The sequence below is a fragment of the Callospermophilus lateralis genome, chromosome 15 (genome assembly GCF_048772815.1).
Source record: "Callospermophilus lateralis isolate mCalLat2 chromosome 15, mCalLat2.hap1, whole genome shotgun sequence".
In the NCBI taxonomy this organism is placed as follows: domain Eukaryota; kingdom Metazoa; phylum Chordata; class Mammalia; order Rodentia; family Sciuridae; genus Callospermophilus; species Callospermophilus lateralis.
In genome coordinates this window covers 39,176,905-39,197,330 of record NC_135319.1, presented here as the reverse complement: position 1 = coordinate 39,197,330, position 20,426 = coordinate 39,176,905, and the positions used below count along the sequence as shown (strand labels likewise).

General features: G+C 34.1%; 1 protein-coding gene across 1 annotated transcript in view; it reads left to right on the top strand.

Moving 5' to 3' along the window:
- Positions 1-20,426, top strand: part of Ctnna3 (catenin alpha 3) — a 1,643,966-nt gene that overhangs the window by 1,202,950 nt on the left and 420,590 nt on the right. Inside the window, exon 12 of the mRNA XM_076834267.1 lies at positions 18,159-18,359. Within this exon, the coding sequence (XP_076690382.1) occupies positions 18,159-18,359 (201 nt within the window). The remainder of the gene's footprint in view (positions 1-18,158; positions 18,360-20,426) is intronic.

The following is a 20,426-nucleotide window of genomic DNA, read 5'->3' as shown; positions in this document are numbered from 1 at the left end:
AGAAATGCAACTGAATTATGGATTTTGATTTTATATCCTGATTTGCTGAATTTGTTTATGAATTCCAGAAGTTTTCTTGTGGAGTTTCTTCTATCTTCTAAGTATAGAATCATGTTGTCAGCAAATAATGATAGTTTGAGTTCTTCCTTTTCTATTCATATCCCTATAATTTCTTTCATCTGTCTAATTGCTCTGGCTAAAGTTTCAAGGACAATGTTGAATAGAAGTGTTGAAAGAGAACATCCCTGTCTTGTTTCAGTTTTTAGAGGGAATGCTTTCAAATTTTTTTTCAATTAGAATAATGTTGGCCTGGAGTTTAGCACAGACAGCTTTTACAATGTGGATGGGTGTTCCTACAGTTCATAGTTTTTCTAGTGTTTTGAATATGAAAGGGTGCTGTATTTTGTCAAATGCTTTCTCTGCATCAATTAATATGATCATATGATTCTTATCTTTAAGTCTATTGATGTGATGAGTTATATTTTTTGATTTCCATATGTTGAACCAAACTTGTATTCCTGGAATGAATCCCACTTGATCATAGTGCACTATTTTTTAAATATGTTTTTGTATTTGATTTGCCAGAATTTTATTGAGAATTTTTGCATCAATGTTCATCCGGTACATTGGTCTGAAATTTTCTTTCTTTTATATGTCTCTGCCTGGTTTTGGTATCAGGATGAAATTAGCTTCATAGAATGAGTTTGGAAGGGTTTTTTCCTTTTATATTTCATGGAATAATTTGAGGAGTAATGGTATTCATTCTTTATAGGTCATGTAGAACTCAGCTCTGAATCCATCTGGCCCCAGACTTTTCTTGTTTGGAAGGCTTTTGATGGTGTCTTCTATTTCCTTGCTTAAAATTGATCTACTTAAATTGTGTATGTCCTCTTGACTCAGTTTTGGTTAATCATATGCATCTAGAAATTTGTTGGTATCTTTGAAGTTTTTCTATTTTACTGTAGTATGTTTTCAAAATAGTTTCTAATTGTCTTCTGTATTTCAATAGTGTCTGTTTTGATATTTGTTTTTCATCACGAATTTTAGTAATTTGAGTTTTTTCTCTCCTTATTTTTGTTAGGGTGGCTAAGCATTTGTCAATTCTATTTATTTTTTCAAAGAACCAGCTTTTTTTTCTTACAATGTTTTGAATTGTTTCTTTTGTTTCAATTTCACTGATTTATGCCTGGATTTTAATTATTTCCTATCTTCTACTACTTTTGGGGTTAGTTTGTTTTTCTTTTTCTAGGGCTTTCAGATGTAATGTCAGGCCATTTATTTGTTGACTTTTTATTTTTTTAATGAATGAGATGAATGCAATGAACTTTCCTTTAGCACTGCCTTCGTAGTATCCCAGAGATTTTGATAAGTTGTATCAGAGTTCTCATTTACCTCTAAGAATTTTTTTTTATCTTCTTCCTGATGTCTTCTGTTATTTGTCCTTCATTCAATAGGGTATGGTTTAGTCTCCAGGTGTTGGAGTAGCTTCTATTTTTTGCTTTATCATTAATTTCTAATTTCATACCATTAGATAGAATGCAGGGTAGTATCTCTATTCTTTTGTATTTGCTAAGACTTGCTTTGTGGCATAACATTCGGTTGGTTTTGGAGGGGGATCCATGTGCTGCTGAGAAGAAAGTATATGGGCTCATTGATGGATGGACTATTCTATATTCTAAGTTAAGTTCAAAATCATTGATTGTATTATTGAGTTCTATAGTTTCTTTGTTTAGTTTTCATTTGGATGACCTATCCAGTGGTGATAAAGGTGTGTTAAAGTCACCCAGAATCATTGTGTTGTGGTCTATTTGCTTCTTGTATTTGAGAAGGGTTTGTTTGACATACATAGATGCCCCATTGTTTGGGGCATAGATATTTATGATTGTTATATATTATTGATGTATGAATACCTTAAGCAATATGAAATGTCCTTCTTTTTCCCTTTTCACTAGCTTTGGTTTAAAGACCACTTTATCTGATATGAGAATAGAAACCCCTGCTTGTTCACATGGTCCATGTGAGTGGTACGTTTTTTCCTTTCCTTCCACCTTCAGTCTGTGGATGTCTTTTCCTGTGAGATGAGTCTTTTGAAGGCAATGTATTGGTGGGTATTTTTTTTTTAATCCAATCTGTCAGTCTATATCTTTTAATTGAGGATATTCAGGGTAATTATTGAAATATGATTTGTATTACAGAACATTTTGGTTTATTTTTGGTTTTTAACCTGACTTGGTTTCTCCTTTGATTGGCCTTTAGTGGAGTCCCTCCCTTCGGTGATTTTCATTGTTGTTTTTCATTTCCTCCTCCTGGAATATTTTGCTGAGGATGTAGTGTGGGCTTTCTTGCTGTAAATTCTTTTAACTTTGGTTTATCATAAAAGGTTTTTATTTTGTCATCAAATCTGAAGCTTAATTTTTCTGGGTATAAGATTCTTGGTTGGTATCCATTTTCTTTCATAGCTTGGTATATGTTCTTCCAGGATCTCCTGGATTCGAGGGTCTGGGTTGAAAAATCTGCTGAGATAAGAACTGGTCTCCCTCTATATGTGATCTGATTCCTCTCTCCTGCAGCCTTTAAGATTCTATCTTTATTCTGTATGCCAGACATTTTCATTATAATGTGCCTTGGTGGATATCTATTGTAATTTTGTATATTTGGTGTCATGTAATGTTTATCTTCTTTTATGAGATGTCTGCCCAAATCTTTTGCTTATTTGTTAAATTAAGTTGGTTTATTTATTATTATTTGGTTTTTATTTTTTTAAATTTTTTAAATTTTTAAAATTTTTTTTATTATTAGTTGTTCAAAACATTACAAAGCTCTTGACATATCATATTTCATACATTTGATTCAAGCAGATTAGGAACTCCCATTTTTACCCCATATACATATTGCAGATTCACATGGGTTCCACATCCACTTTTTTACATACTGCCGTATTAGTGTCTGTTGTATTCTGCTGTCCTTCCTATCCTCTACTATCCCCCCTCCCCTCCCTTCCCCTCTCCTCCCATCTTCTCTCTCTATCCCATCTACTGTAATTCATTTCTCTCTCTTGTTTTTTTCCCCTTTCCCCTCACATCCTCTTGTATGTAATTTTGTATAACAGTGAGGGTCTTCTTCCTTTACCATGCAATTTCCCTTCTCTCTCTCTTTCCCTCCCCCCTCTCGACCCTGTTTGATGGTGATCTTCTCATACTCTTCCTCCCTATTCTGTTCTTAGTTGCTCTCCTTATATCAAAGATGACATTTGGCATTTGTTTTTTAGGGATTGGCTAGCTTCACTTAGCATAATCTGCTCTAGTGCCATCCATTTCCCTGCAAATGCCATGATTTTGTCATTTTTTAGCGCAGAGTAATACTCCATTGTGTATAAATGCCACATTTTTTTTTTATCCATTCATCTATTGAAGGGCATCTAGGTTGGTTTCACAGTCTAGCTATTGTGAATTGTGCTGCTATGAACATTGATGTAGCAGTATCCTTATAGTATGCTCTTTTAAGGTCTTCAGGGAATAGTCCGAGAGGGGCAATAGCTGGGTCAAATGGTGGTTCCATTCCCAGCTTTCGCAGGCATCTCCATACTGCTTTCCAAATTGGCTGCACCAATTTGCAGTCCCACCAGCAATGTACAAGTGTACCCTTTTCCCCACATCCTCACCAGCACTTGTTGTTGTTTGACATCATAATGGCTGCCAATCTTACTGGAGTGAGATGGTATCTTAGGGTGGTTTTGATTTGCATTTCTCTGACTGCTAGAGATGGTGAGCATTTTTTCATGTACTTGTTGATTGATTGTATGTCCTCCTCTGAGAAGTGTCTGTTCATGTCCTTGGCCCATTTGTTGATTGGGTTATTTGTTATTTTATTGTTAAATTTTTTGAATTCTTTGTATATTCTGGATATTAGGGCTCTATCTGAAGTGTGAGGAGTAAAATTTGTTCCCATGATGTAGGCTCCCTATTTACCTCTCTTATTATTGCTCTTGCTGAGAAAAAACTTTTTAGTTTGAGTAAGTCCCATTTGTTGATACTAGTTATTAACTCTTGTGCTATGGGTGTTCTATTGAGGAATTTGGAGCCTGACCCAACAATATGTAGATCGGAGCCAACTTTTTCTTCTATAAGATGCAGAGTCTCTGATTTGATATCAAGCTCCTTGATCCATTTTGAGTTAACTTTTGTGCATGGCGAGAGAAAGGGATTCAGTTTCATTTTGTTGCATATGGATTTCCAGTTTTTCAGCACCGTTTGTTGAAGATGCTATCCTTCCTCCATTGCATGCTTTTAGCCCCTTTATCAGATATAAGAACGTTGTAATTTTGTGGATTGGTCTCTGTGTCCTCTATTCTGTACCATTGTTCCACCCGCCTGTTTTGGTACCAGTACCATGCTGTTTTGTTACTATTGCTCTGTAGTACATTTTGAAATCTGGTATCGCTATACCGCCTGATTCACACTTCCTGCTTAGAGTTGCTTTTGCTATTCTGGGTCTTTTATTTTTCCATATGAATTTCATGATTGCTTTATCTATTTCTACAAGAAATGCCATTGGGATTTTGATTGGCATTGCATTAAACCTATAGAGAACTTTTGGTAATATCGCCATTTTGATGATGTTAGTTCTGTCTATCCATGAACAGGGTATATTTTTCCATCTTCTAAGATCTTCTTCTATTTCTCTCTTTAGGGTTCTGTAGTTTTCATTGTATAAATCTTTCACCTCTTTTGTTAGGTTGATTCCCAAGTATTTTATTGTTTTTTTTTTGAGGATATTGTGAATGGGGTGTTTTTCCTCATTTTCATTTTAGAAGTTTTGACACTGATATACAGAAATGCCTTTGATTTATGCATGTTGATTTTATATCCTGCCACTTTGCTGAATTCATTTATTAGTTTTAGCAGTTTTTTTGTAGACCCTTTTGGGTCTTCTAGGTATAGAATCATGTCTACCGCAAATAGTGATAATTTAAGTTCTTCTCTTCCTATTTTTATTCCTTTAATTTCTTTCATCTGTCTAATTGCTCTGGCCAGTGTTTCTAGAACTATATTGAATAGAAGTGTTGATAGAGGGCATCCCTGTCTTGTTCCAGATTTTAGAGGGAATACCTTCAATTTTTCTCCATTCAGAATGATGTTAGCCTGAGGCTTAGCATAGATAGCTTTTACAATGTTGAGGTAAGTTCCTGTTATCCCTAGTTTTTCTAATGTTTTGAACATAAAGGGATGCTGTACTTTGTCGAATGTTTTTTCTGCATCTATCGAGATGATCATGTGGTTCTTATCTTTAAGTCTATTGAGGTGGTGAATAACATTTATTGATTTCTGTATATTGAACCAGCCTTGCATCCCAGAGATGAATCCACTTGATCATGGTGCACAATTTTTTTGATGTGTTTTTGTATGCGATTCGGAAGAATTTTATTGAGGATTTTGCATCTAGGTTCATTAGAGATATTGGTCTGTAGTTTTCTTTCTTTGAGGTGTCTTTGTCTGGTTTTGGAATCAGGGTGATATTGGCCTCATAGAATGAATTTGGAAGAGCTCCCTCTTTTTCTATTTCCTGAAATAACTTGAAAAGTATTGGTATTAATTCTTCTTTAAAGGTTTTGTAAAACTCCACTGTATACCCATCCAGTCCTGGGCTTTTCTTGGTTGGTAGTCTTTTGATTGCTTCTTCTATTTCATCCATTCATATTGGTCTGTTCAAATTGTGTGTATCCTCCTGACCCCGTCTGGGGAAATCATATGACTAAAGAAATTTATCAAGTTCTTCACTATCTTCTATTTTATTAGAATATAGGGTTTCAAAATAATTTCTAATTGTCTTCTGTATTTCTGTAGGATCTGTTGTGATATTGCCTTTTTCATCCCGTATGTTAGTAATTTGAGTTCTCTCTCTTCTTCTCTTCGTTAGCATGGCTAAGGGTCTGTCGATCTTATTTATTTTTTTGAAGAACCAACTTTTAGTTTTGTCATTTTTTTCAATAGTTTCTTTTGTTTCAATTTCGTTGATTTCTGCTCTGATTTTAATTATTTCTTGCCTTCTGCTACATTTGCTGTTGTTTTGCTCTTCCTTTTCTAGGGCTTTGAGATGAAGTATGAGCTCATTTATTTGTTGGTTTTTTCTTTTCTTTTCTTTCTTTTTTTTTTTTTTTTTTTTTTTTTTTTGAGGAATGACCTCCAGGCGATGAATTTCCCTCTTAAAACTGCTTTCATTGTGTACCATAGATTCCGATATGTTGTGTCTGTATTTTCATTTATCTCTAAGAATTTTTTTATTTCCTCCTTTATGTCTTCTGTAACCCATTGATCAATCAGTAACATATTGTTCATTTTCCATGTGATGTAGGATTTTTCTTTCCTTCTTATTATTGATTTCCAGTTTCATTCCATTATGATCAGATAAAATACATGGTATTATCTATACCCCTTTCTATTTACTGAGGGTTGCCCTATGGCATAATATATGGTCTATTTTTGAGAAGGATCCATGTGCTACTGAGAAAAAAGTATATCCACTTGATGAAGGTTGATATATTCTATATATGTCCATTAAGTCTAGGTTATTGATTGTGATATTGAGTTCTATAGTTTCTTTATTCAACTTTTGTTTGGAGGATCTGTCCAATGGTGAAAGAGGAGTGTTGAAGTCACCCATAATTATTATGTTGTGGTCTATTTGATTCTTGAACTTGAGGAAAGTTTGTTTTATGAATGTCGCAGCACCATTATTTGGTTATTGATTGTGATATTGAGTTCTCTAGTTTCTTTATTCAACTTTGTTTTGAGGATCTGTCCAATGGTGAGAGAGGTGTGTTGAAGTCACCCCTAATTATTTTGTTGTGGTCTATTTGATTCTTGAACTTGAGGAGAGTTTGTTTTATGAACGTCACAGCACCCTTACTTGGTGCATAAATATTGATAATTGTTATGTCTTGTTGGTGAATGGTTCCTTTTAACAGTATACAATGTCCTTCCTTATCCCTTTTGATTAACTTAGTCTTGAAGTTGATTTTATTCGATATGAGGATGGCCACCCCTGCTTGCTTACGAGGACTGTGTGTGTGGTATATTTTTTCCCAACCTTTCACCTTCAGCCTGTGTATGTCTTTTCCAATCAGATGTGTCTCCTGGAGGCAGCATATTGTTGGATTTGTTTTTTTAATCCATGTTACCAGCCTATGTCGCTTTATTGGAGAGTTTAAGCCATTAACGTTTAGAGTTACTATTGATATATGGTTTGTACTTCCAGCCATGTTTGATTATTTATTTTTTTTAAAAAAAAATTTGGTTTGTTTCTCCATGATTAGCTTTCCCCTTGCCTTCTGGCTTTACTGAGGTACATCCCACTGTTGGTTTTGGTTATTGTTTTTCATTTCTTCCTCATGTAGTGTTTTGCTCAAGATGCTTTGCAATGCTGGTTTTCTGGCTGCAAATTCTTTTAACTTTTGTTTATCATGAAAGATTTTTATTTCGTTGTTGTACCTGAAGCTTAATTTTGCTGGATACAAAATTCTTGGTTGGCATCCATTGTCTTTCAGTGTTTGAAATACGTTGTTCCAGGATCTTCTCGCTTTCAGCGTCTGTGATGAAAAATCCGTTGTTAACCTTATTGGTTTACCCCTGAATGTAATCTGCCTCCTTTCTCTTATAGCTTTTAATATTTTCTTTTTGTTCTGTATATTGGATATCTTCTTAACAATGTGTCTTGGCGTTGGTCTACTGTGATTTTGTATGCTCGGTGTCCTGTATGCATCTACAGTTTGTATATCCGTTTCCTTTTTTATTTCTGCAAAGTTTTCTATAATTATTTCATTTAGCAGGTGGCTCATTCCCTTGGTTTGAACCTCTATATCTTCCTCTATCCCGATAACTCTTAAGTTTGTTTTTTTTATGTTATCCCATATCTCTTCGATGATTTTCTCGTGATTTTTTACCAGCCTTTCTGAGTTGGCTAGACTCTTTTCAAGATGATATATTTTGTTTTCATTATCTGAAGTTCTGGCTTCTACTTGCTTCACTCTGTTAGTGATATTCTCATTTGAGTTTTTAATTTGGTTTATAGTTTCCTTCATTTCTAGAATTATTGTTTGATTTTTTTTTATAATCTCTATCTCTGAAAAAGATGCTTATTTGCTTCTTTTATCTGTTTATGTAATTCATTTTCAATGTGTTCTTTCATTGTTTGAACTTACTGTCTCATATCCTCTTTAAGATTCCATTCCATCTGTCTAAGGTATTCCTTGAGTTCTTTATTTGACCATTTTTCTGATGCCTCTAGGTCCTCCTGAATATTTAGGCTGTCCTGCATTGTTTGTACTCCTTTTCTTCCTTGCTTTTTCATGCTGCTCATGTTACTTCTTGTTCTGTTTGACTGCTGAGTTACTATTTACTCCTATAAATTTATTTGATGCTCGGGAGGAAAGGTATTAGAAGGGAAGGGAAGAAGTCACTAAAGAGAATGAGAGTAAACAGGTAGAATTCAAGGAAGGGGGAATGAGGAAATTGAACAGAAATGAAAAGACAAAAGAAAAAAAATAGAAAATAAAAAAAGAAAAAAATTTTAAAAAATAATCAAAAAAAATAAAAATAAAAAATAAAAAATAATTAAAAAATATTTAAAAAATTAAAAAATTTAAAAAATAAAAAAAGAATATAAAAAAAACCCAAATAAAAAAAAATTAATAAATGCAGTCTTAGAGTTTGATTAACTTCTCTTCCAGTAGGTGGAGCTGTTCCCACTGGGCCAAGCTTCTCCTCTCAATATGCGGGAACCAATCACTGTGTAGCAGCTCCTCCTCCCAGACTGGGCGGGTCTCCAATCCTGAGTGCCTAGGGCCTTTTCTTGTATCTAGTTACTTCCCGACTTTTCCTCAAGCCAGGCCCCGCTCACAGGTGACGCTCATCACAATACTGGCTACACGCCAGGTCTGCTTCTCCAGGGAGCCCTATTTTCTTGAACGACTGGGGACACTCTCCCTGTTTGCCATTCCCTCAGATCCTAAGTTTGTGGAGCCTGGGGCTGAGAACCCTCAGTGTATTTTGCTTGCTCTCTGGTAGCCATGTCGCCGGTAGCTGGTAAAAGAGACCTCAGTTGTCAGCACTGTTGGGATTGGTAGCCAGGGGTCCTGCGCCGCGGGTCTCGCGCCACTCCTGATTCCCTCGGTCTGACTATCGCGCTCATAGGAGAGCTGGGAGGGGCCCTTAAGGTTTCCCCACTGTGTGGAGAGGGAGGGCTAAGGGGTTACACACCCCTGCTGCCGCTGGTTTCAATGAAGTTATCTCTTCTGCTGCATTCTGGTGATGTCAGTTCTCTGCCATGGTGGTATCCAATGCAAATGGCGACAGTTGGTTCCCTTTGCTGGGTGACCAATGCAATGGGTGTGTCCTGACTGGCTCTCCCAAGCCCCGTCTCAATCGTGTGGTCACTGCCTGTGAAGGCTTGGTTGGTATTAACCTCCACAGGTTCAGAAGGGCCGACTAGTTGTTTCCGCAGGATCATTTAGCGCTGAGTCACAGTGGCTTGTCTGCGAGACGCAGGGGAACGGGAGCTTGAATTCAGCCGATCCAGGCTCAGTGTGTGTTCTGAGAGGCCCAGACTGTTCGCCCCAGATCCACGTCAGCTCAGCATTGCCTAGTGATCCTGAGCAAACAGCATTTAGATGGTTTAAGACTCCCTATGCCCAGGCAGCTGAAGAGGTCAGAGACTTGATCTCTCCGTACCCGCCGTCATGTTGGATCTCTCGATGTGGAGCTTTAAAGGATCTATTATTTGGTTTTTAAAATTCTTTATAAATCTTGGATCACAGTCTTTTATCATGTGTATGTTTTGAAAATACTATCTTTAGTGTGTGATTTATTTTTCATTATCTTAATAGTGTCTTGCAAAGAAAATATTTTATGAAGCACAACTTATTTTTTCTGTTGATTATGTTTTTTATGTTGTATTTAAAGATTCATTGCCACTCAAAGGTTACCTACATTTTCTCCTATATAACCATAGAGAAGACTAATAGTTTTATATTTTAAATGTAGGCCTATGACTCAACATGTGATTTTTGCTTTATATGTTTTGCCTGGAATAGAGCTGTACCTGAAAAATTGGTAACTGCTAAATCAAAGCATGTAGTCTGGCATATAGTCTAAGAATAACTTCCCAATTTGGAAAGCATGACTTTTACAAATTTAAAGTAAATGTGTGTCAGAAATTCATATTGAGAGTCACTAAGATTATCAGCCTTGTTTTAAAAGAATTGGATAAAAAATGTTTCAGTAAAATTTGTCATTTAGAATAAAACCTGGTCAATGTCCCATAGAACAATAAAACTGTTAACCTTTAGGTTTATCTTTAATACAGAAATAATTTCCATTCCTACCAATAAAATTTTATTTAAATTACTATGTGAGAAGAATCATTTATCTAGCTCTGAGTTTTCAAAAGGAAGTGAGCATCTATCCCTACAGAGTTGTAAAATATCCTCATCAACAGTAATAGAAAGTGGAACAAAGGTGCATAGTCCTGGGAGTTAAGTATTTGCCAGTCAAGCCTGATTTTCAGTGTCTACTCTGCAGGACACGGAAAGGACAAACCATAGTCAATTTTGCTTATTTCTAAGCTTTTGATAAGTTTCTTAACAACTTTTCACAGAAAGCTATTGTAAGAGCCCACTTAAGATTTACTGAAGGAAATATGAAGGCGTCAGTGACTCTTTCTGTATTTTTTTTCTATAGAATTGTTTGTGATAAGTACTGTAGAGTTACTATAAGTGCTAGTTGATAACTAGTTTGAGAATAGCAATCTTAGGACTGTATTTATTAATAATAATCTTAAATTTTTTTTTAATTGTTAGAGGTAAGTCAGGGAAGCTTGAGTTGTCCAAAAGCTCAGTAAAGAATAAACAGCTTGGAGTGCAGAGAAACTGGGAAAATTTTTGTGTAAAGTCTAACAAAACATTATTGAATAATAAAATGACTGTAATTTTTATAAGCAAATGCAATGGGCTCATCTCTAGATGAGTGCAGAGAAAATACATACAACCAGGAGATAAGTAAGTAAAGACAGGTTTGTTATTTGCAAAAAGTAACACCAGACACAGTACTCAAAGCAGTGTTCATAACAGACAGAAAGCAGGGGGCTCTTATTGAGACAATTTATATATATTCATATAGAAAATATTCTATCACTATAGAGTAGGTACATTCCTGAGCATGCTCAATTTGAGGTCCTATTGTATTGACACCCCCTTTCTCCACAAAAAAGTCTTAACTGGTCTTCTCCAGAAATCTTCACCATGGCTGATTTTAGGGCTGTCAGAAAAATACTCTCTACAAAAGAGTTCAATGTAGATAAACTTCCAGTTTTCATGTTGCCCTGTTTTACTTGGCCACTGGCCAGGAAGAAATCAGCACTCCAGGTGCTGGATGCCCCCTTACGAGTTTTTTACAAACATGTATCCAGTATAGTAGTTTGTAGAAGTGTGTAAACAAGGTCTCTGGCCTTTAGCTGGGGCTTCACACAGATGTCTACATTTTTAAGATAAGAGAAGTTACTAATTGGGCTCCATGGTAACAGCTGGCAGGGGGAGGAAAAAAAGGGGAGAAGAAGCTCTCCCCTTCTCAGGTGTTGTCCTTGAAGGGTTAACTTGCTCAAAATAGTAAAGAAAAGTTGCTTTTATGTGAACTTCTGCAGAATGTGAACTTCTGAGTCCCGCCCCTTACATGCTGGGTATAAAGTTCTAAAACTACCTGAACTTGGGGTTCAGGAGATTGATTACAGCAAAAGCTATGCCCTCTGAACCTGGCTGCAGCCAAATAAAACTGTTTCCTCCTAGCTTCAGTGTCTTGACTCCTCTGTCCCTACAACACTATATCACAAGTTCTTTAAAAAAACAAACAAAAGCCAGTCAGGTGGCACACACCTATAATCCAGTGACTTTGGAGGCTGAGACAGAAGGATATAAGTTCAAAGCCAGCCTTAGCAAAAGCTAGGTCCTAAGCAACTCAGACCGTGTCTTTAAATCTTTAAATAAGAAACAAAGTAGGGATGGAGATGTGGTTCAGTGGTTGAGGGCCCCTGAGTTCATTCCCCAGTAACCAAGGGGATTAAGAAAAATAAAATAAATAAATAAATAAATAAAAACAAGAAAAGGCAGATTCTAACATATCCAGTCAGAGGATTTTAGTAGTATAATGAGCTAACTAAACTCTAGATCACTTAAAAATAATAAATCAGAGTTACTCAGCAATTTTGTAAGATTTTTTTTGCGGATTATTTGTAAGTTTCTCAAGAGCCTTAGCCTAAATAAACAATAAGAAAAACAATGACCCATTTATCAACTGTTTTTTTAAAGTTCTTCATATATTCTTGATATTAATCCCCTATGGGAGGAATACCTGGCCAAGATTTTCTTTCATTCTGTAGGCTTTCTCATCATACCCTTAATCTCATCACATACCTTAACTTCCTTTGCTGTTTAGAAGATATTTAGTTTGATGGCATCCCACTTACTGATTCTTGGATTTATTTCTTGGGCTTTGGGGTCTTGTTAAGGAAGTTAGTGTCAACACCTAGACGATGAAGTGTTATCCCTATGTTTTCTTCTAGAAATCATAAAATTGCTGGTGTATTTTCTAAGTCTTTGATCCATTTTCATTTGAGTTTTGTGCAAGGTGAAAAAATGATCAATATATCTCTAGCAACCAGGGAAGTACAAATCAAAACTACACTAAGATTTCATCTTACTTCAGTCAGAATTGCAGTAATTAAGAATACCAACAATAATAAATGCTGGTGAGATTGTGGAGAAAAGGGTAAATTTGTATTTGTTCGTGGGGACTGCAGACTAGTACAACTACTCTAAAATGCAGTATGGATATTCCTCAAAACACTGTGGATGGAACCACCAATGACCCAGGTATCCCTCTTCTTTTTATTTTCCCCAAGATCTAAAATTTGCATATTATAGTGATACAGCCACATCAAAGTTTACAGCAGCACAATTCAGAATAGCTAAATTATAAAATCAAACTAGGTGCCCCTCAAAAGATGAATGGATTAACAAATGGTGATATATATGTATATAAATTATATGATGGAGTTCTGCTCAGCCATGAAAAGAAATGAAATTATGGTATTTGCAAGTAAATGGATAGAAATCAGAATATCATGCTAAGTAAAATAAGCCAGACTCAGAAACTAAAAGGTCAAATATTTTCTCTCATATGATAGAATAAAATAAATGAAAGGGGAAGGGAAGAATAGTATAACATAAAAATAAAGGGAAGTTCAAAAGGGAAGTTCAATAATGCAGAAGAAGGAGATCAAGAGTCAGAGGAGAGGGATGGGTAAAGGGAAGCAATGAAGAATGGATTATTTAAAAAGTTACGTACATGTATAAATATACCACAGCGAACTTCACATTTATCCATAGGTAGAAAGAAGCAATCAAATATAAATAAATAGACCTGTGGAAAGAAATCAAGTAGAGTAGAAGCAGGAGAATGGGAGAAGTATGAAAAAGGAGAGGATCATGAACCAAAATCAAATTCCGTGCATGTATGAGTTTGTGGGAGTGAACTCAACTACAATGTATAATTATAAATTTCTAATAAAAAAGAAGAACATTGAACAATTACCAAAAAACAAGCCAGCCAACCACCCTAAAACAAAACAAAAAAACCTTTGAAGGCAATCTAAACCATTTAATGTGGCAGCAGCTTTTTCCCTATAATTAAAGGTGCTTGCCCCTAAAAGTGCCTGCTTAGCAGATAAACATGTTGATTATCATATTTTGAGACAGATAAAAATAAATTTTAAAAAATTGTCATAAAAAGATTTCCTTTGAAATAAAAACAGTACTTTCTGTTTGCTTGGTTGTGAATCCTTTGTATATAGGGACTGGGCTTTATTTTCTTATATATTATCTACTTGTTTAAACATATAGTAAGATTTAAACTGAGGAAAGGAGACACAGTAAAGAATTTTGAATGAAGAAAATGGATGAGGAATTTCACAGTATTGTACATTTAGTTATACATACTTATTATTCTCCAAATAGAACTTGCTAAAAATCTTTCTGTGAGATATTAATTAATTTGGAAACCAATCATTATGATATAATTCTTGCCAGACAATAATTTTGACCTTCTTTAAGTAAATACATAAACAACAATTAACTTACACAGTGATGCATTTTTATTTGTTTGGGGAAAATGGGAAAGACAAATATGGTATTTTAGTTTTTGTTTGTTAAACATTTGTGTAGTTGTCTGTGTAATGGATTTTAACATCTATAGATCTATATATGCAAAAATGGAAATTTGTTTTCTTTAATTAAACTTATCCTAACTTACTTTCTGAGCTCACATATACTGGTTGCTAAGTTTAATCTTTCTAATTTAGGAAATTCACTGTATTTTAGATTATAACTCAGTCTCATTAGGAAAAAAAATCAACATCCTTTTTTCTATTATTCTTCTCAAAATTTTTGTTACATGTATCAAGCTACCATGGGAGGAACCTAGTGATAGTGTATGACATATTACCCAGTTGATAGACTATAGCAGAAACTCTTTTCCCCTTCAGGCTTTGCCATTGGTATTTTCGAAGTCCACCTTCAGGAATTCAAAGGAAGAAACTTTTACCTCTCAACACATTCTGGCTTTTAAAAATAAAATGCCCTTATACTTTCAATCTATTCTCTGGGATAGAGATTTATAATATTCTACTTTGGATGTCAAATGCCAATAAATCAGTTTTTGGTTCTCTTTTCATTTTGTTTTCTGCCTTCTTTGGGGGCAATCAAATTGACCTTCAAATTCTGACTTTAATTAAAAAAAAAAGTATAGAATTTATTTAAAAACTGCATTTCAAAATGTTGTACTGCACTTAACTGCAGTGATAGAAGGTGGAGTTAACAAGAGAAGTTTGCAAAAAATGAAGAATCTTACAGCAAAAATCCATTCTTTTATTGCCCTGTGTATTAATGTTTCCAACATAATAGAAGTCACCTTTTGTATCTCAGGATGGCTATAAGATGATTGATGGAAATTGCTAGTAATTCAGCAATTCTTTGCTCTTAAAATAATGCACTTCAGCATTTGCACTAACCACTGGACATTCCCCTCTCCCCTCAAATCAAATCTTAAACTATACTCTGAAGCTGTTAAGACATAGCTTCCTTATACATCACTTCTGTAAAGCATGACATCCTAAATGTACTATAATAATACATTCTCTTTCTTTTAAACTTTATTTTCAAAATTATAGAAATTTTGAGTCCCAGTTCTTCTACAGTTAAGAAAAAATTAAATAGAGGTAGAGTTCCCAACAATGTTTGCTTTGTCTAATTCATTCTATCAGCAAAGTTTTAGTTGAGGGATACAACTATGGAAAATTTTATACAGGTATTTCGTATTTTTTTCTTTCCTAGTAGTTCATGAGCTATATGGCTAGGCATAAAAACTTACGTCAGTTATTGTTTTTTTTTTTTTTGTTTTTGTTTTTTAGAGAGAGAGAGAGAGAATTTTAATATTTATATTTTAGTTTTCGGCGGACACAACATCTTTGATAGTATGTGGTGCTGAGGATTGAACCTGGGCCACACGCATGCCAGGCGAGCTCACTACCACTTGAGCCACGTCCCCAGCCCCTCAAGTCAGTTATAATGTCCTTTTAGCTACTGGTATTCATCCAAAACATGGATAATACAATAATCAATTTCAAGAACTCAGGTTAATGTTTAGCTATTATGCATATGTGGGAGGTACCCAACATTTTTATTTTCTTTTTCTGGCACTCTATGTTTAGAATTTCATGCAAATAGATGTTTCTAGGATTCTGAGAAACAGTTGGGGTAATGGCAACGTGTCACAAAAGTGGAAATTTTTCAATTTTTTCTTAATATTCTTTGTGCTATATTTAATTGTAGTAATTCCAGAGATTATTTAATCACCATTTCTAACACTTTGATTACAGCTGCTTCAGCTTAAGTCATTAGGTGTTTCTTGCCACTTATTTCACTATCATTTTTTTCATATTGTGTATGTTCATGAAGAACTTTTGTTTCTATACCTAGTCTTACCTCTATGATTATTCAACATGATTAATACTGTGACCTCTGACTGCATTGCTCAGTTGCATACAGTAACCACACAACCTTCTATAAGTCTAAATAAAAAAGGAGCTAGATGATTATTATGCCTTTTACACTTATGCCTTAGTTTCATAGGAAATATGATGGTGATGATTCACATGTGCTTTCTATCAAGATGGGACAATGCTCAGATTTATTGTAAGCCTTAATGATACATTCATAACTGAATGCTACTAATTAGGTTAAAATCATTTATAGTGAATGTTTTCAGTGTTTAACATAAATTTTTATGTAAATAATCTGAATGTCCTTGATATGGATAAAACTGGCTGAATTTCAGGCCACAGAAAAGTGCCCATCTATGTCAATAATTTGTTATTTAGTATTTAGACAAAATAACTTACTATTTGCATCTTATAATAGAGCTTCACTCATTCATTTATTCAACAAACATTTTTGTTAGTATAACAATTATTAAGTCTTATAATCAGTACTAAATAACAAACCTCAAGGAATAAGATAATATTCCTGCCCTTGGAAATAGTTCACAGTCTACTAGAAAGATGATTTTATAAGTATATCATGAAAACACTGGAGGAAACTCTAATGTAAGCAAATAAACCCTTTCCTAGGAATCCCAATCAGTATGGAACCAGGTGGTATTGTGGGAGGTCAGCACAGATTTCTGAGAAAGGAACATTGTGAGCAATATCTAAAAACAATAGTAAGAGGTGAGCAAGCCAAATATAGGTACTAGGCAGTCTAGGTCAAGGTTCTAATATTCCCGTAGGCCAGAGTCATGGCAGAATAAGGAGGATTTTGGAAAATATAAAATACACGATACTGAAGTATAAGAGACCTACATAGGACTGATATGAGACAGATTTAAAACATCACCAGGGACCATACTCTATGGTAGTTTTATTTTATTCTCTGTATGTAAGAAGTAAGTGTTACTCTATAAGGAAATTGGATTTTGATTGATTACCCTTGTAGCTAATCCAACAGATAGTTAACACTAACATCATACACAATTACCAGAAAGGGGTGGTAGAAGAAGGAGACTCTCTAGAGAGAATTCATGTTTATGTTCTGGTATACTGAGATCTTTTTGTTGTAATTGTTTTCTGTGTGCTTTTAAGTAATAGAGTTTTTAAACATGTTGAATAGGGATTCAGGGGATAAGACCAGAAGTCAAAATACTAAATTTAAATTTCTTATACCATTGTCCATTCCTGTTGATATTGTACTTATTTGCTAGTCTCCTCTCATTACTTTTATTTGAAAGTATTTTCATTTTAAAGAGAAAAAGACTCTTTTACTACAGTAATAATTTCCTGCTGCCTCATGGCTTAATCATGCCAAGAGGGAAAGAGAAGAATATGCACATTTTCAAAGTATACATATTTTTCTGAGATTCATTTGCTTCAAATAAATCAATCTCTTAAAACTGTGTGTTTGTATGTTCACAGACTTGTGAGATTATTGGTTCACAACATTGATATTATTTTTTTACATTTTTCATTATATACTAATTTATAACGTTTCTGGAATTGTGTTAAACCTCATAGTAAGTCAGTAAACAAATAAATGGAACTCCATGTTCTTATTTTTATACATATTTAACAAAGGTGACAATTTTGAAGAGTTTTAATATATATATATATATATATATATATATATATATATATATATATTATTGTTTCAAGAATTTAGCATCTCATCATTTACAGGTTATTTTCATTTTAATCAACAAATTGTTCTTAATTTTCACCTACATGTCATTCAAATCTTAAATATCCTCTGCTGGAACTAAAATCTAAAACAGTATGTAATCAATAAAAATGTTTCTCAAAATGTAATTTTGTTATATTTCACTAATTTTGTGTTAAAGGGTAAAGAAATATAAACAAAATATCTTTATTTTTTTTCTTTATTATTAATTCTCAGTGCCTTCAGTGTGCAGTGTATCTGAAGACAAAAGTTTACATAATTAGAACATGCTACATTTGTGTGATTTTAAAAGGTATACACAGGACTAATTTGATTTCTCTTCTTATAGAGAGCCATATCCTGGAAGATGTCAACAAGTGTATCATAGCCTTAAGAGACCAGGATGCAGATAATTTAGACCGTGCTGCAGGAGCTATCAGAGGAAGGGCAGCAAGAGTTGCTCACATTGTCACAGGTGAAATGGACAGTTATGAACCTGGGGCTTACACTGAAGGTGTTATGAGAAATGTTAACTTCCTTACAAGTACTGGTAAGTCTCCATTCCCAGGAACAGCTGTACTGTTCTTGTTGTCTGAATTTGTTTGACATTCCAATATTCATACATATGGAAAAAGAGTCTCATTCTGTCTTACTTGTTCCAACATACAATGGAATTACTATACTATCTGATTGGTGCTTAAGACTCATGGTTATGTGATTTTAAATTTATCCTGGTGAAATAAATATCTTCACTAAGGAGAAAAGGTCTTTTATAGTTATATATGTTATATAAATTACCCAAAGACCTTAGCCACTTATGAATGTTTATTAATGTCAGAGCTGTTAGATATATAAATAGGACAGTATATTATCAAGTATGCAATGGTCTCTGGACCCTCTTTTTGCTGTGATATTTATACCCGCAGTTTTTTTATTACATTATTATACAACAAGTTTGTCATGTATTTCCAGAGATGTCTTCTCTACCTTCATCTGTGGTTGCTTGTGAAATGCCATTTTCTTCTTGCATGTAATGTTCTTTGATTGCTTAAAATAATATGTCACTAGGATTTTGTTTGGGTTGAAGCACCTGTTGCTATTTTCTAAAATCAGTGACTAAACACTTTGATTCACTTGTTAAAATGGCATCCTTCTTTTTAACATTATGGTGGACATTTCTCCAATAAACTTACAGAAGTATGGATTCATACATAACAAGGGCAATCAACTACTTTTATGAGTCATCCTGGCAAAATTCTTTCCTCTGAGAACCATTTTTGAGCTTGTATAATCCTCAGGTAGAATTATTTTGTTATTGCCTTTTAACTTAGAGTGATGGTGTATCTGTGATTCTTAAAATATTTAAAGTTCTCTACTTAAATCATCCATCATAAAGAATCATTGTTTACATTATGTATAGGGCATATTAAATTTGAAATGTATGTACATTGTTTAGTTAAAAAGGGTAGAAGGGACAAGAACGAATTGTTTTTTTCAAAAAATTATTTGCCTTTTTATTATAAAGGTGCTCTTTGTGATGAATTAATAAAGAGAAACATACCAACAGTTAAATAACCTTCACTAGAGACTGGTTCTGAAGAGCTATGCTAGAAGTAAAACTTAGAAAGATTTGTAAAGAATCAATGATTGGTTTTCCTAGTATGTTGATACATAAAATCTTTGATGAATCTTGGCACAGGGTTTTTTCAGTCTTTAAAATTATTTCAAAAACACTGAAACACTGAAAATGGGCTAAGGAAAGATGGAAGAGGTATACCTACAACTCTTGATATTAAACTTATATTTCTATATGCCCTTCTCAAAGTTACTTGTGTCACAAATAGGTCACATAGTGCTTGGCTTTTCAATTAGGTGTGGTAATATATTTACTTGCTTAGGAAGTTGATTGTGTTATGATCATTCAATATCTCTTCACTTTATTAGATCTTAGTGGTCCTTTCTTGTTGGTTGATACCAAGTACAGAGTTGCCTGTGTCCCTGATTTATTTATTTTTTCTTCTGCCTTTCAAGAATAAAATTGTAAGTGAAAGAAAAATGTAACAGTGATTCTTTCTTCAGCCAAGTGATAATTTTTTGTAGAGAATTGAATAGGCAAATTCTACCAGAATTACTATATTTTGCTTAAGTCATATTAGCAATATCTTGTAAACATGCTCTTTGTGATGATAATGTCTTCATAAATTGCCAACTGTATGATTTTATACTCCATTAGAAAGTGTTCGTATCCATCACATGCACAAAAAGAAGCAAACGTGAAATTCTGAATTGTTCAGAATGTGAAGTGTATTACGAGAATACTGTTCACAATCTGAAATCAGAAAAAAAACAGAAGTTGTCTACACATTAAACTACAAGTTTGTTAATGCCTTGATGATTTCTAATGACTGAATCAGATATCTAACCAATATGGCTACATTATAACAACCAAGAGAGAAAAAGTCCAGTTGCCTCTAATTAGCTGTATGTATTAGTTAAAAATTTCCAGGTATATTATGTCCTATCTCCTAAATAAAATAGATGCAGAATAATCCTGTGTTATTTTTTTTATTGGTTGTTCACAGGATTACAAAGCTCATGACATATCATCTTTCATAAA